Below are 14941 nucleotides of genomic sequence, written 5' to 3'. Positions count from 1 at the left end.
GATTCTTCCAAAGATTTTTAAAAGCAGATGTTTTGTCTAGTTAAACTGATGTTAAAATGTTCGACTTCCTACCTGATGGTTGCACAAGTTCATGATAGACAATGACGTCCCGAGCTTCCTTCAGGTTGGAGATTAAAGTCATCAGGTCCCTTCCTGTGTATTTATTAGCTCTGTAGATCGTATTATACTGCCAATCAGTCCAAAAGACATGATCCTGAAATAAGAGTTTTCAAAGTTCATACCAGGCAAATGCAATATTAATCACAAATTCACATTCTCCAATGGAGGATACATTGAACTTCACATGCTTTGTGCTGCTGGGTTTCTGGGCCGAACTGCTGAATGGTCACTTACAATTACTTTGTCAGTAATGGAGTTTGCTTTTAATTTTAAAAAAGAATTTCAGTCTAGCCAGCTTGAATGCATCTCATGGAATTTTATCCACAACTTCTTTCCATTTTTAAAAGCCAAAATCCATCAACTTTGACCTGAATCAATATTACAGTGCTCCACACTAGAGTTAAAGTACATGAATATGGTTTAATTAGTCAAAGATACTGAACAGAGGCTGGATAGTCTCCTGAGGGACAATGTGCTGCACCAAACAGCTTAACAGACCATCTGCCCTCTTGGCAGAAGGGTACTGAAGGAACAGATCATAAAAGTTTGACAAAAAGTATTCAAATCAAACTGTTCCGTGTAGTTTCTAAACTACAGAATCTTCCAAAGTCTTTAATACTTAAAGCATTCATGTGACATTTTCAAAACTGGGATATTCAGATGCATCAACTCACTTACTACAGAAAACAAATTTACAACTTCACATGCTACATACTTTTGAATATCAAAGCTTACCTCAAATATTGATACACCAAAAGGATGAGCAAGAAATTCATGCGAGGAAAGCACAGTTCTTCTATCCTGTCCAATCACATCTACACTCGATATGGTGTGCAGCTTCGAGTCAAGCCAATATAGACGGTTTTTCACAAGATCTGTGGGCAAGTTGAATGGAATAAATCATGCTGCTGTTTTTTTAAAAATAAAAATCTATTTTAAACATCTACTCACCAAGTGCAATAGCATTTGGCCATTGAATGTCTCTGGTAACTAGCAGCTTGCGACCAACACCATTCATTCCTGCTTTTTCAATTACTGCTGGTTCACCCCAGTCTGACCAATAAATATACCTATAAATTAAAAGCACTGATTAAACAGAAATCTGAACAGTCCTTGACTAGAACAAACCAATAGAATGTGACAAGAAATATTAGTCATTTGGTAGTACAGAATTTTAGTATTGCTGAATTAGAGACATTTTGACAAAGCTTTTAGTCTTGCACTTAGGACAATTCACAAGAATACCAATGTAAGGGAAAGCAAATTTATACTGTAAGAGTAGAGTGCTGATTGGTTGGCAAGTGGACTCTGATCGGTAGAGGTGTCGCCATGGATAATGCATGTTTATGGTGACTGAGTTAAGTGCCAAGCAAACATTATTGCTGTTCCACCTATAGCAGGTTCTGGCTACATTTGATGGCAGTTTCCAAAGACTAGTTGCTATATTACACTAGTAAAAAATGGTGGCACAACAACTTGTATTGACGTGCACTTCAGTTTACTGGTTTGAAGATTTTGCATAGCTGAAGTGAAATGGGCACATTATTTTGATTACAGAGATTACATGGGCTTGGATTTTACCCTTGGTGGACAGGAGCTATCCAACTGAAAAGTTAGTGACGAACCAGCTTTCGCCTAGCCTGGGGATCCAACGTGCATTTTGTGGTTCCCCAGCCTTGAATAGTGGAGGTGGGACTTCCAACCACTTGAGGCAGGAGGTCCTGCCCAATAGAACTGCCAGCCACTTAGTCCCAGCAGCACCACTGGGAGCAGTGGCAACTGCAGCCCAGCTTCATGAAGATAATGTCGGGGAACGCTGGAACAATGGCAAGTTTTGTTGTCTCACCAGGGATGATTGGTTGGGTCCCAGTGAAGCAAGGGTGGGTACATTGGTGGAGGCAGGGGGAAAGATGGTGATAAAAAAAGTTTTGGGTGGTTGGGGAAGTGGGGACACCCCGTCAGGCACAGGGTGCCCATCATGAGCCTTTTTCCCCCTCCCCCCAAAGGCCTACTTTTGTCCATTGTATTGTGTGGCACTACCAGTGTGCTAAATGGGATAGATTTCAAACTGATCTAGCAATGCAAAACTGGGCATCTATGAGATGCTGTAGGTCATTAGCAGCAACAGTGTACTCAACCACAATCTAACCTCATGGCCTGGCATATCCCCCACTCTACCATTACCATCAAGCCAGGGAACCAACCCTAGTTCAATCAATAGTGCAGGAGGGCAACTCAGAAGCAGTACCAGGCATACCTCAAAATAAGACATCAACCTGGTGAAGCGACAACCCAGGACCACGTGCATGCCAAACAGCATGCAACAGACAGAGCCAAGTGATCCCATAACCAAAAAGGATCAGATCCAAGCTCTGCAGTCCTGCCACATCCAGTTGTGCATGGGTGGTGGACAATTAAACAGGAAGAGGCTCCACAAATATCCCCATCCTCAGTGATGGGGGAGCCCAGCACATCAGTGCAAAAGACAAGGTTGAAGCATTTGCAACAATCTTCAGCCAGAAGTACCAAGTGGATGGCCTATCTCTGCCTCCTCCCAAAGTCCCCAGCATCAGATGCCAGTCTTCAGCCAATTCAAATTTACTCTGCGTGATATCAAAAAACTGAAGGCACTGGATACTGCAAAGGCTATGAGCCCTGACAACATTCTGGCAATAGTATTGAAGACCTGCGCTCCAGAACTTGCTGCAACCTTAGCCAAGCTGTTTCAGTACAGCTACAACACTGGCATCTACCCTGCAATGTGGAAAATTGCCCAGGTATTTCCTGTGCACAAAAAGCAGGACAAGTCCAATGCAGTCAAATACAGCCCCAGTCTCAATCAGTAAAATGATGGAAGGAATCAAGCAGCACTTGCTTAGCAATATGCACACAGACGTTGAGTTTGGGTTAGCTAGACACCATCCAGGACAAAAGCAGCCAACTTGATTGTTTAAGCTGGTGGATGGGGTGCCATTCACTCCCTGCACAACCAATGCATAGTGGCAGCAGCTTGTATATCATCTACAAGCTGTACTGCAGCAACGCACCAAAGCTCTTTCAACAGCACCTTCCAAACCCACAACCTCTACCACCTAGAAGGACAAGGCAGCAGATGCATAGGAAAACTATCTGCAAGGTCCCCTCCAAGCCACACCATCCTGACTTGGAACTACCTTCACTGTCACTGGGTCAAAATCCTGGAGCTCCCTTTCTAATAGCACTGTGGGGGTACCTACCCCACATGGACTGCAACAGTTCAAGGAGGCAGCTCACCACCTTCTCAGGGGCAACTAGGGATGGGCAATAAAGGCTGGCCTAGTTAGTAACACCCATATCCTAGGAATGATGCACTATTCAGATTCAGACTTGAGCTGAGGTGAAGAACTGTGCAGAGTGAAGTTGGCATCCATCGATTTAAGGTGAGGGGCAAAATTTAGAGGGGATGTGCGAGGCAAGTTCTTTACACAGAGGGTGGTGAGTGCCTGGAACTTGTTGCCGGGGGAGGTGGTGGAAGCAGGTACCATGGAGACGTTTAAGAGGCATCTTGACAAATACATGATTAGGATGGGAATAGAGGGATATGGACCCTGGAAGTGCAGAAGGTTTCAGTTTAGGCAGGCATCAAGATCGGCACAGGCTTGGAGGGCCGAATGGCCTGTTCCTGTGCTGTACTGTTCTTTGTTCTTTGGTTCAGATGCATAGAAATGCAGGTAGAAATAAAGACCATTAAGTAAATGGGATTCTATATTTTAATCCATGGGCAATGAATATAAACAAAGTGGTGCTGAATTTGAACACATTGGTTTGTCTACAGTTGGGAATGTTGTGCACAGTTCTGAGCACCCTTGTAGGAATGATTAGAACTATGAAATGCGCACAAAAAAATTCACTAGAGGATGAATTGAGGGGCTATAATTGGATGATTTGTGGGGGTGCTTCACAGATGGAAAACAAATCAACAGGAATTGCAAGATTTTCAAAATTAGGAAGGTGGTTTTGGTTAGTGAATCAGAAATAGACTGAAGCAATGGGGGTGGAGTTGGAATTAATTCATTTCTAGGGAGTTATGACAAAATGTTGCAAGTGGCTTCTGGAGGCAAAAGGCCAAATCATTTAAATTGGAACTGGTTAAATTTGGAGAAGTGCAAAAATAAATGAGTCTAAAAAGCATCAGCACGGGCATGAGGGAAAAATGGCTGCGCTATAAAATTCTGTAAAGCAAATGTGGACTTACTGCATAGTTATATCTGTTCTGAGTATTCAAAAAGTTCAGTCACAAAATACTTGAAACTGCAACACATGCCAATGTGTCAATCCCTTATAGTACATTCAAGGCAAGTTTCATACCCCAATAGTGGATCAACTGCTACAGAAGCTGGTTCCCTCAAGTTGCTATCAAAGAGAGTCTTCTTCCTGATTCCATCAAAGCTTGCCACAGATACAGTTCGAGCACCCATATCAGTCCAATAAATGTTGTTATAGATCCAGTCCACAGCAATTCCCACATGAATTTGTACATTGTTAACAATCCTGGAAACCACAGCATTGCCTTGGTGCTTATCCATCAGCAGACTGCAGAAAAGGTTAAAAAAGTGGTTGAAATTTGTTATCATAGTGCCTGCTGCACCATTACATAATATTTTCAGTACCTGGTAGAGAACTCACTTCTATAATTTTAAAGGATAAACCACCAGCTGATCTTCCTTGGGAGAGGAGGATGAGAAAAGGTAGTAAAAATTTAAGTTAGTGACAAAACATGTGGCGCACTTCATATGAAAGCCATTTTGAATGTTCTCTCTGGGTCACCTATATAGTTTTGTTCATGGGTTTGAAGAGATTCAGATAAAAGACAACTGGAGGTAAATTACTGGGATTATTGGTTATTTAAAATACCAAAAAAAGGCACCATTGCAAATCAACTAAAACTAGGGAGAAACTAAACATCTGCAATTACCATATAAAAATAAAAGGAAAGCAACTCAATTACTCAACCACAAAATGGTCAAAGATGTAGGCACTTTGGACAAAAGTTTACAAATTGAATCATGTACAAGATTGCCCAAACTAGCTTCAAGGGCAGTTAAGAAATATGCAAGATAATAGGATTTGAATTACCTGAAAATTGCCCGCTGACCCAAGTCAGCCCAGAAGATTATCTGCTCTGCAATATCTGCATCCAGTGCCACAGCATTTCTCAGCTGCCCAACTACCTGACTGTACTCTTTGTGGTGCAATCCCAGCTTCCTAATGTCATGACGATTAGTGAAGATCAAGTATGGCTCCTCACCTAAAGTAGTTTAAACAGAATACATGAAAATAGCCCTTTAAAAAAGTGACAGTTCCATGACAAAATTCACTCAAATGGACATTTATCTTGGGACCAAGGCATTTATGCCTCTTGATTGCACAGAGGAATGCAATCCCAGTGAACAGAAGTACAAAGTGACAAGTTAGATAAAATAGTCCACTAAATTAATTTTCCCCAAAGTCCTCATGCTGTGCTCAAGAAAAAAAAACACTTGAGCAAAGCAAGGGTTAGGTTCATCACAATTCTTGTACAGGTGACTGCAGAGTGCCCAAGGCATGTTCATTCCTATTATTCTCTTGACACTAGAGATTGTAGACAACCCTTTGTTAAATCACTGAAGCTCAACATCCAATGAAAGTCATCTATTTGGAAACAAGCTCAGCATTACTTGCATTGTAAGGAAATTGTCATTGAAGTGGAAGAATTATGATTTAATAAGAGACTTCTGAATTCAAGTCACTCCCCTCTGAAGATCATATCTGCCCTGTTTTGTTTATATTTAATTGAAAATCATTTAAATTGTTTAACAAAATGTTGAGAGAACAATGTGCAAAAGAATTAGCAATTTAAAATCCAAGCCAGGAACAGACAGGCAATAGTCAGCTCAGTAGCAAGTAATTTGTGTACAGAAGCAACAATCTCAAATAAGTTGCTGAGTGTGGATTTCCTGCAAGCATTTTAAGGGAAACAAGTTCCTACAACCAGAAGTCTGTAATGGAAAACAGGTGGACTAACAGGGACTAGTGATTAGTCACTGGCCTCCTGGAGCTTACCCGATTGCCTAGAGATCAAGATTTTTTCCCCCTGTAAACTGACCAAGACATTTTGCCTCTCCAAGAGATTGCTGCTCCATACAGGTTGCATTGTCAGAATGGACTGGATTTACAGATTTAATAGATCAGCTGGTCTGTGTCATATTTCATGTAGTTCCTACACTCAAGGTCATCCTTTCACAGAAAGGAAATAATGCCAGAGAAAGTGATGGCTTGATTATACATATTTATATTTAGTGTTAAGTCTTTTAAGTACCAATATCATTCTCAAGTCAGATTCATCCAGGTTACACCATAGTTACCAAAAAACATACAAGGGGTATATGCTTCTTTGGAGGCATGATTTGACCGGTTAAACGCAGATGCTAGAAGGGATCACGAGATGCCTTTTATGACCATTGGAAAGGGGCCATTAGAAATTCACAATCTAAGCTTCTGAAAATTTATACAGCTGTACAAATTTGACAGATGAGGGAAGTCACTAGTAGGGAATGTGGGAAATCTGGTAAACATGGTGTATGTGGACTTTTTTTTTTTAATTAAAGTCTTGGAAAGGTACTAGGAATGGGCCAGTGGCAAATGGTACTTAATCTAGATCAATTTACTGTCCTGGCATGTTGGCAGGTCCACAGGAATACTGAAAAGTTGCAAAAATGTGCGCAATTTGCACAGATAGGTTTGTGACCTATGCATAGAAACTATAGTTAAGGCCAACAGGGTATTGATTAAAATTAGAGTTATAGTATAGAATCAGCCCAAAAAAACCACTATACAGGACACTAGTCAGAATGCTTATGGATATTGTACCCAGTTTTGATCCCAATGAGTGTGATGGTGGCCTTTGAAAAAAGTTCAACACTACAAAAATTAGCTTAGAGCCTCAGCTACTCACTCAACATGACCTATTTACTTGAGCACAACAGACTTTGAGATGACCTAGTAAGAAGTCTATAAGTCGTCCAGATTGATACACTATTCCAATTTAAAAGATTGGGGGTGGGGGGGGGGGGGGGTGCGTTGGCAGGGAACCATGATGCTCCAGCCATCATGTACAGAGCAGTCTTGACAGACCAGTTTTTAAAAAAATGTTCACATGTAAGCTATTTGATATTCGTGTCAATAGTGGGAACTGAGCAGCACTCATCCATTCCCAACATTAAATACAACCAAGCCAGGCATATCAACTTCAAAGAAAGTTTTATTTGCCTCAGATTTCAATCTCAAGTTCAGAAAGCCAGTGCACTGCACCATTCCATGGCAGTCTTCCTTTCAGCCCAATAACTAAATATCAAATTGTGACCAAGTCGGTCACTAGGACTTGAAGGGAGCATTAAAATGCTCACTCCACTTTAACAACTTGAAGAAAAAAGACAAAAACTTCAGTCTGGGCTCAAAGTCCTGGATATTAAAAAAAAAAGCAGCAGTGCATTAACCCACAAACACCCAATACCCTTGGCAGGTCTTCAACTGAAGATAGTATACTTGCCTACAGCCTTGCAAACTCCACTGGCTGGATCCATGAGATATCCAACATGGCATTCACACATATAGCTTCCTTCGAAATTGATGCAAGTTTGACTGCAGATCCCAACATTTTTGCATTCATCAATATCTGCAAATAAAGCACCAACATTTTTTTCCCTTTTGGGTTGTGAGCATCACTGACAAGGCCAGCATTTGTTGGCCATCCCCAATTGCCCTCGAGAAGATGGTGGTGAGCTGCCTTCTTGAACTGCTGCAGGTACAATTAGTGCTGTTAGGAAGGGAGTTCCAAGTTTTTGACCCAGCAACAGTGAAGAGACATCAATATTTATTGACAAGATGTTGGTGGCTTGGAGGGGAACTTGCAGGTGGTCCTATGTGTCTACTGTCCTTGTCTTAAGTGGTAGAGGTCACTGGTTGGAAGATGCGGTCAAAAGGAGCCTTCGTGAGTTACTGCAGTGCATCTCATGCACACTGCTGCCACGGTGAATCAGCAGTGGAGGGAGTGAATGTTGAAGGTGGTAGATGAGATGCCATTCAAGTTTGTCCTGGATGGTGTTTAGCTCGAGTCTTGTTGGAGCTGCACTCATCCAGGCAAGTGGACAGTGTTCCATCACACTCCTGACTTGTGCCTTTAGATAGTGGACAGGCTTTGTGGTTAGAGGGTGGGTCCAGGAGGAGAGTTACTCACTGCAGAAATCCCAGCTTCTGACTTGCTCTAGTAACCACACTATTTATATGGCTGCTCCAGTGGAGTTCCTGGTCAATGGGGACCCCCAGCATGTTGGTGGTGAATGTGAAGGGGAGATGGTTAGATTTTTTTTTTTTTTTTTACTACCTGGCACATGTGGCATGAATGTTACTTGCCACTCATCAGCCCAAGCCTGGTTGTCCAGGCCTTGCTGCATATGGACACCGACTGCTTCAGTATTGGGAGTAGTAAATAGTAATAAGCATGGTTAAAATCAAACAACAACCTCACTTCTGACCTTATGAAGCAGGTAAATTGGATTGGTCAGATTGGATTTGTCCTACTTTGTGGACCTGGGCAACTTTCCACATTGTAGCTATACTGGAATAACTAGGTTAGAGGCATGGCTAGTTCCAGAATACAAGTTTTCAATAATACTGCTGGGATGTTGTCAGGGCCCATAATCCCTTGAATCTATGAAATGAGTCACTCTCTTTGTAGAACAGTGAGGTCAACTTACCATCACAGGTTTTATCAATTAACTTCAAACCAGTAGGGCAATCACATTCATAGCCAATGATCAGATCCTTGCAGACGTGAGAGCAGCCACCATTGTTCTTTAAGCACTCATTCACATCTGAGGAAAAGAATGAAATCATTTTAGTATTCATCTCCCAGAATTAAAAGTTACTTCTGCCAGAATATAGCTCCTCTTAACATATATACACACACACACACACACATACGGGATTCATTAATAAGCTACAAAACCAAGCTGACTTAGTCAAACTCTGTAGTGCAACCATCGCGTCCTAATGTGCTTTCAATAAAACACCCTACAGATTTAAAGTTGGTCTTACCAGCTCCATGCACCTCCACACAGGTGAGGAGATACCAAAGTCAGTGTAGGGAACATAAATGTTTAACGAATTCCACAAAGTGTTGATCACCAAATTCAAAATTATGTAATCTGTGGCTTTGTTGCTTAATTAGTGATTCAGCTGGAAGGCAGGTTTTAAAAGGTTATGTTTGGTAGATTATCCTGCATTGGAGCTCAAAGTGAAAGCTTTATACTAACCAAAAAAATATGGCCAATTTGAATTTTACTGTGCCCAACTTTAATACTAGTTTAAAGAAAGTCAGCAATTGTACTGTATTACATTAATTCTTAAATCACACCCAATCTTCAGGCTTAATCCACTTGCTTTCATCAGAAATGGTTATAAAGATCAGAAATCAAGATTCCAATATACTTTGTTTACTAGGTACTTTTTGTACAGAGGTAAATTCAACAAAGGAAAAACTTTCATTTCAAAAAATCAATTATAATGGTCGGCACAAAAAATTACTACCTAGAACCACATTGTACAAGGTTTTATCTTTCAGCAAGGAAGTTTTAAACCAGCACACCAGGAATTAAAACCTTTCATGTCTGCATTATAACTAATTCACAACTTACTACATTCTTTGGAAGGTTCATCACTCCAATCCATGCAGTCTTGATGCTGATCACACACACTTGTTATATCTATGCATTCTCCACTTCCACATTTAAAGTTAGTGGGTCCTGTGCACTCTGTAGCTGCAGAAAGACAGGAAAAACATTTGAAAACAACTTAAGCCACCCCAGCCCAGCTTATCTAAATGATATTGTGCACTTACCATTTATACAGCCTGATTCATCACTGCCATCAGGACAGTCACTAAGTCCATTACATTTCCTGTCATTAAGGATACAGGCACCACCACCACATCTAAAGTGATCTGGTCTACATGTTTGAGGAGCTAAAAAGCAGAAAGTTTAACAGCATGCTCACTTAGGTATTCCATCCAGATTTACTACTAGCATAAAACAGATCTAAAATATCTGAAAGCAGTAAATACTGATCTGCTTCAGCCCCATCTGCAGAAAAAAAAAAGGTTCTGGTCCTCTTCAGGACAGCTTTTTGAAACTCACTTATTGGATTAAGACAATCTGAGTTTCATTTTTGTACCTCTGTTGCTATAATTTTATTAGTCTGGGATTGATCTATGAACATTACAAATACAAGCTGAGAGAAGAGTCTGTGAATTTGTGAAACTAGGTCATGTCTAAGTAATCTACCTCAATTTTGAGGAAGTGACTAACATACTGAATAGGGAGTGTTTATAGATTTTACAGTAGGGACTTCCAGAAATCGAGAAGGTTCCACAAGAGGTTAGCAGCAAAAAATTAAAGCAGAAATGGAGGTAACCTTGTGACATGGGTTGGTAATTAATGAGGTAGGAGGGAGACAGGATATAAAGAGTGTACTCTGGTGAAATGTAACAAATTATTTTTCCAAGGGATCTGTACTAGGGCGTCATCTTTTTACAATACATGTCAATGATTTGAATGAAGGAATATTGGAGCTGTATATCCAAGATTGTAGATTACAGTAAGTTAGGAGGCATAATGAGTTCATTATTGGAATACCAGAGAAAAAGGGGAGTGATCAAGAACTATGGAGGAGGAAATGGATTAGTCAGATCACACGCACACACAAAGTTACAGGCTAAATAGCATACTCTTATTACTATGTTCTTTGGACCACCTCCCAACATCACAACTAAGAACACCAGAGCTGAACAGGAAGCTGCTCTTAAATACTTAAAGCAGCAAAAGGTTGGACCACTTACGGCAGTTGACTTCATCACTTCCATCTTTGCAATCAGTATCTCCATCACAGTACCAGCGAACATGGATACATTCACCTGAGCCACACTGAATTGCATCTGGAGAACAGGTCAGAGGAGGATGGATGTGCCCACAGTGGTCTGCAGATTCATCAGATTGGTCAGCACAATCAGCATTGGTGTCACACACCCAACTTGAGGGGATGCATTCAGAACTATTGCACTGAAACTCATGAGGGCCACACGAAGTTGGTGCACAGCCTTTTTCATCACTTCCATCACCACAGTCATCTTCACCATTGCAAATGAAAGTCATGGAAATGCATCTACCACTGGAGCAGGTAAATTCTAATAGACTGCAAGTAGAAGCACCTGAAAAATGATCAATAGACAAAAAGTTAACCAGAATAAAGACAAGAAATGCTGGAAACACTCAGGTCTGGCAGCATTTGTGGAGAGAGAAAGAGTTAACATTTTCTGAAATATTAACTCTGCTTCTCTCCAGATGCTGCCAGACCTGTGGAGTATTTCCAGCATCTGCAGTATTTTGCTTTTATTTAAAAAATTTACTATTTCAAATAGTTCATTTCTATCCTGGAGTAATTTCAAAAGGCACTTACTTTGTAATCAATCATTTAACAAGCAGTAGAACATTGCCACTCTATTAAGACTTTATTTCTGTCTAGTGACTAAGCATTTGCAACACAGTTTGAATGGCAAAATTAGATTTCCATTAGAACTAGCCCAAGATCCAAACAATTTTGTACCTGCTACAGGATTTAGAGCAATTGTCATCCAGTTCCACAATAGACACAGCATTAAAATTTCCTGAAGTGATTGCTGATAGTTAACTATTTCAGCAAGGAGTAGATTTTAAAATAATTAAAAACTCCACTAATGAGGTAGCAAAAGGTGCCCCACGGCAATAATTAAGCAGTGTTTGAAATTTGTGCACATTTTTCTCGAACATGTAGCAAAGTTGGCCAGAATCAATTTTAACGCTAATATATTGAGAATGGGGAAGGAATTTAATAAAAGAGGAATAAGGCCATTTTGCCCCTTGAGTTTGTTTTGCCAATGGAGATCATGTTTGTCTGTGGCCTAACTTCATATACCCACCTCTTATCTCAATACCTTTAACAAATCCAATCTTGGACTTCAAAACATAAGAGTTCAAAATTCCCACCACCCTTTACACAAGCAGAGTTTTTCCAATTTCACTCCTGAAAAGGTCTAGCTCTAATTTGTAGGCTATGTTCACTGGTCCTCAATTCTCAACTAGCAGAAATTCTCAATCTGCCTCAGCTCCCATCTTAACTTTTGATGAAGTTAATTTAGAAGGTTAAGGGGTAGAGAATACAACTAGTTTGTGTAAATACTCCTTTGAACTCTTGATAATCATTCTGGTAAATGTACATGGCACTGCCTCCAAGGCCAATATATCTAAGGTATGGTGCCCAGAACTGTTCAGTATTCCAGGCGTAATCTAATCAGGGATTTGGCTCGCTGAAGCATGACTTCCACCCCCTTGTATTCTAGTCTTCCAGATAGAAAGGCCAACATTCCATTAGCCTTTTTGATCATTTCCTGTACTTGTTCACGACATGATTTATGTACCTAGACCCTGAAATCTCAGCCTCCACTGCTTCTAGCTTTTCACAATTGTGACAGAAATCACACCTGTCAAATGGAAACATTTAGTCATATGGGACACGGCTTGAAACTTTACTGAATGCCCATTTGCATTCTGAGAAGACAAGGGCTGATAGAGAATTAATAGGGCCAATGGGAGTGCTCCTGAGTCAATTAGCAAGACTGGTTTTGTCAACAGGAGTAAATCAAAAGACAGATACCTTTGACATGAGCCAAACTCCACCCCCCGCCAAATATGACAGACTGAAATCCCACAACCCTCTAGAAGCTGCTGTTTCACATGACCTGCCAGTTGGTCTAGGACTAGGGCTTTTGAATTGTGCCTCAGAAAGGAAACCGACTAATTCTGAACCTCAAGAGGAAGACAATTGTCTCTTTCTCCAGCAAAGTCCCAGGAAAACAGTGGCAGCTTCTACACTTCAAAACTACAAAGTCTCTTCTGGTACCAGAGAAGCAAGCCTGGATTTGTGCATGTGGCCCCAGCAAGGACTTCCAGACACTAACTTCAAAGAACTACTGCATTAAAGGACACAAAGGACAGTATCTGTACTCCATTTATTGCCAACTCTATTTCAATCTCCCAATTCTTGCAGTATCTATTTGTATGTGTGTGAATACATAGTGTATTTTAGTAATTTTAACCAGTTAGAGTAATGAAGTTAATGAACTTACATCCTTCTTAAAAGGAAACTTGACTTATTGCACTCTAATTGCAATTGTAAATGAAACAGTGAGCAAGGCCTCACTGGAGGTGGTAAACTAAAATGACTTAAAAGATACACCCTGTTGCAGCCAAACCAGAGGAGACAGGAGCCTCAGACCCCTTCATCTGATCGTAACAGTTTAAAAAGTACTCGATTTCATGTTTTTCTATATTAAAATCCTTTTGCCACTTTTTGCCCAATTAAATCTATGGGCTGAATTTGGTTAGCATGCTGCACATTGCTGTGGCATGCTTTGAAGATGGTCTTCAGGCACTAATGTGCTGAGCACCCCCCCCCCCCCCCATAAAATATTGTGTGCGAGACTCATTTAAAATGGAATGGGCAGAGCAGCAGCTCCTAATGACAGAGGGTGTGTCCACTGCCACTGCACAGGTGCCATTTTTAAGGGCATCAAGCTTTTGGGAGTATTTGCATTTTTAAAGTGATAGAATGTTGAAAATTAAAATTTAAAGTAACATGCAACAATTCCACTCCACTACTGGCCACCCAGTAATACCTTGTTGCCTCCTTGTGGGGGTGATGTGGTCTCCTAATCAGACACCCTCCCCCACAAGACAGGTGAACCCTCTAAAGCTACCTCCTGCCCAACTTCCACCCCCCTCACCTGGGCCCCAGCCACTTATTGAAGGGTGATGTCCATTGTCTTTTTTTCCTGGGTGCAGTCCCAGCGATTGCCACCACTCCTGGTGGTACTGCTGGCCCTCTGGCTGGCAGCTCTTGAAAGTCAGACTTCCTATCTGAGGGGCAGAAGTCCCAACCGACTCCAATTAAGGGCCTCAACCTTGCAAAATTATATAGTTCTGAAGGGTCATGGACCTGAAACGTTAACTCTGCTTCTCTCTCCACAGATGCTGCCAGACCTGAACGTTTCTAGCATTTGTTTTTTTGCAAAATTATAGCATGGCTTCCAGGCCTGGAGGTGGGCTCTCCCCTGGTGGGCAGGGCCACTGGCGCAAGATAACATTTTGGCCATTGGATATCCCATCAGCATGGAGATCTAGAGTATGCAGTGGGTAGGCCACACTAACATATCCCAATTTTGGGATAGTGCTCATTAATCATCTTATGGTTCCAATATTAGATAGTTTACATGGGTCAAATTTCAGTTCATGGGAGCATATGTTTGAAAGAAATCAAAAACATCTTTCCCTACTCTCAAGGGGCACCATGCGGACAGCAGAAAAAGGTTTGTTTTAAGCCACATTACCACAATTCTCCTCATCACCACCATTATCACAGTCCTTTTCGCCATCACATTTCCAAGAGACTGGAATGCATTGAGATGATCCAGGGCCACAGCTGATTTCATGTATGTGACAAATTTTCATATCTGAAACAGCCAAAATTATTTAAGTGCCAAGTTATTAGGTAGTTTAGAAAAGCACATGTACACCAAATAGAAGCAGAAGCAATTTGTTTTTGACTGACTGACATGGCCAAATAAAGTTTCTGGTACAATATATTTTTGCTAACAGCAGATCCATTAGCATCTGGAAAGAGAATGACAAAGTTAACATTTTTGACATAGACCCTT

General features: G+C 41.0%; 1 protein-coding gene across 1 annotated transcript in view; it reads right to left on the bottom strand.

Moving 5' to 3' along the window:
• Positions 1-14941, bottom strand: part of LOC137369261 (low-density lipoprotein receptor-related protein 2-like) — a 102450-nt gene that overhangs the window by 32251 nt on the left and 55258 nt on the right. The window contains 11 exon segments of the mRNA XM_068030209.1: positions 73-214; positions 856-995; positions 1072-1190; positions 4468-4692; positions 5236-5407; positions 7688-7813; positions 8895-9011; positions 9834-9956; positions 10037-10159; positions 11033-11401; positions 14615-14737. Coding sequence (XP_067886310.1) covers positions 73-214; positions 856-995; positions 1072-1190; positions 4468-4692; positions 5236-5407; positions 7688-7813; positions 8895-9011; positions 9834-9956; positions 10037-10159; positions 11033-11401; positions 14615-14737 — 1779 coding nt within the window.

This window comes from Heterodontus francisci, chromosome 4 (genome assembly GCF_036365525.1).
Source record: "Heterodontus francisci isolate sHetFra1 chromosome 4, sHetFra1.hap1, whole genome shotgun sequence".
Classification (NCBI taxonomy): domain Eukaryota; kingdom Metazoa; phylum Chordata; class Chondrichthyes; order Heterodontiformes; family Heterodontidae; genus Heterodontus; species Heterodontus francisci.
This window is presented reverse-complemented; position numbering and strand designations above follow the sequence as displayed.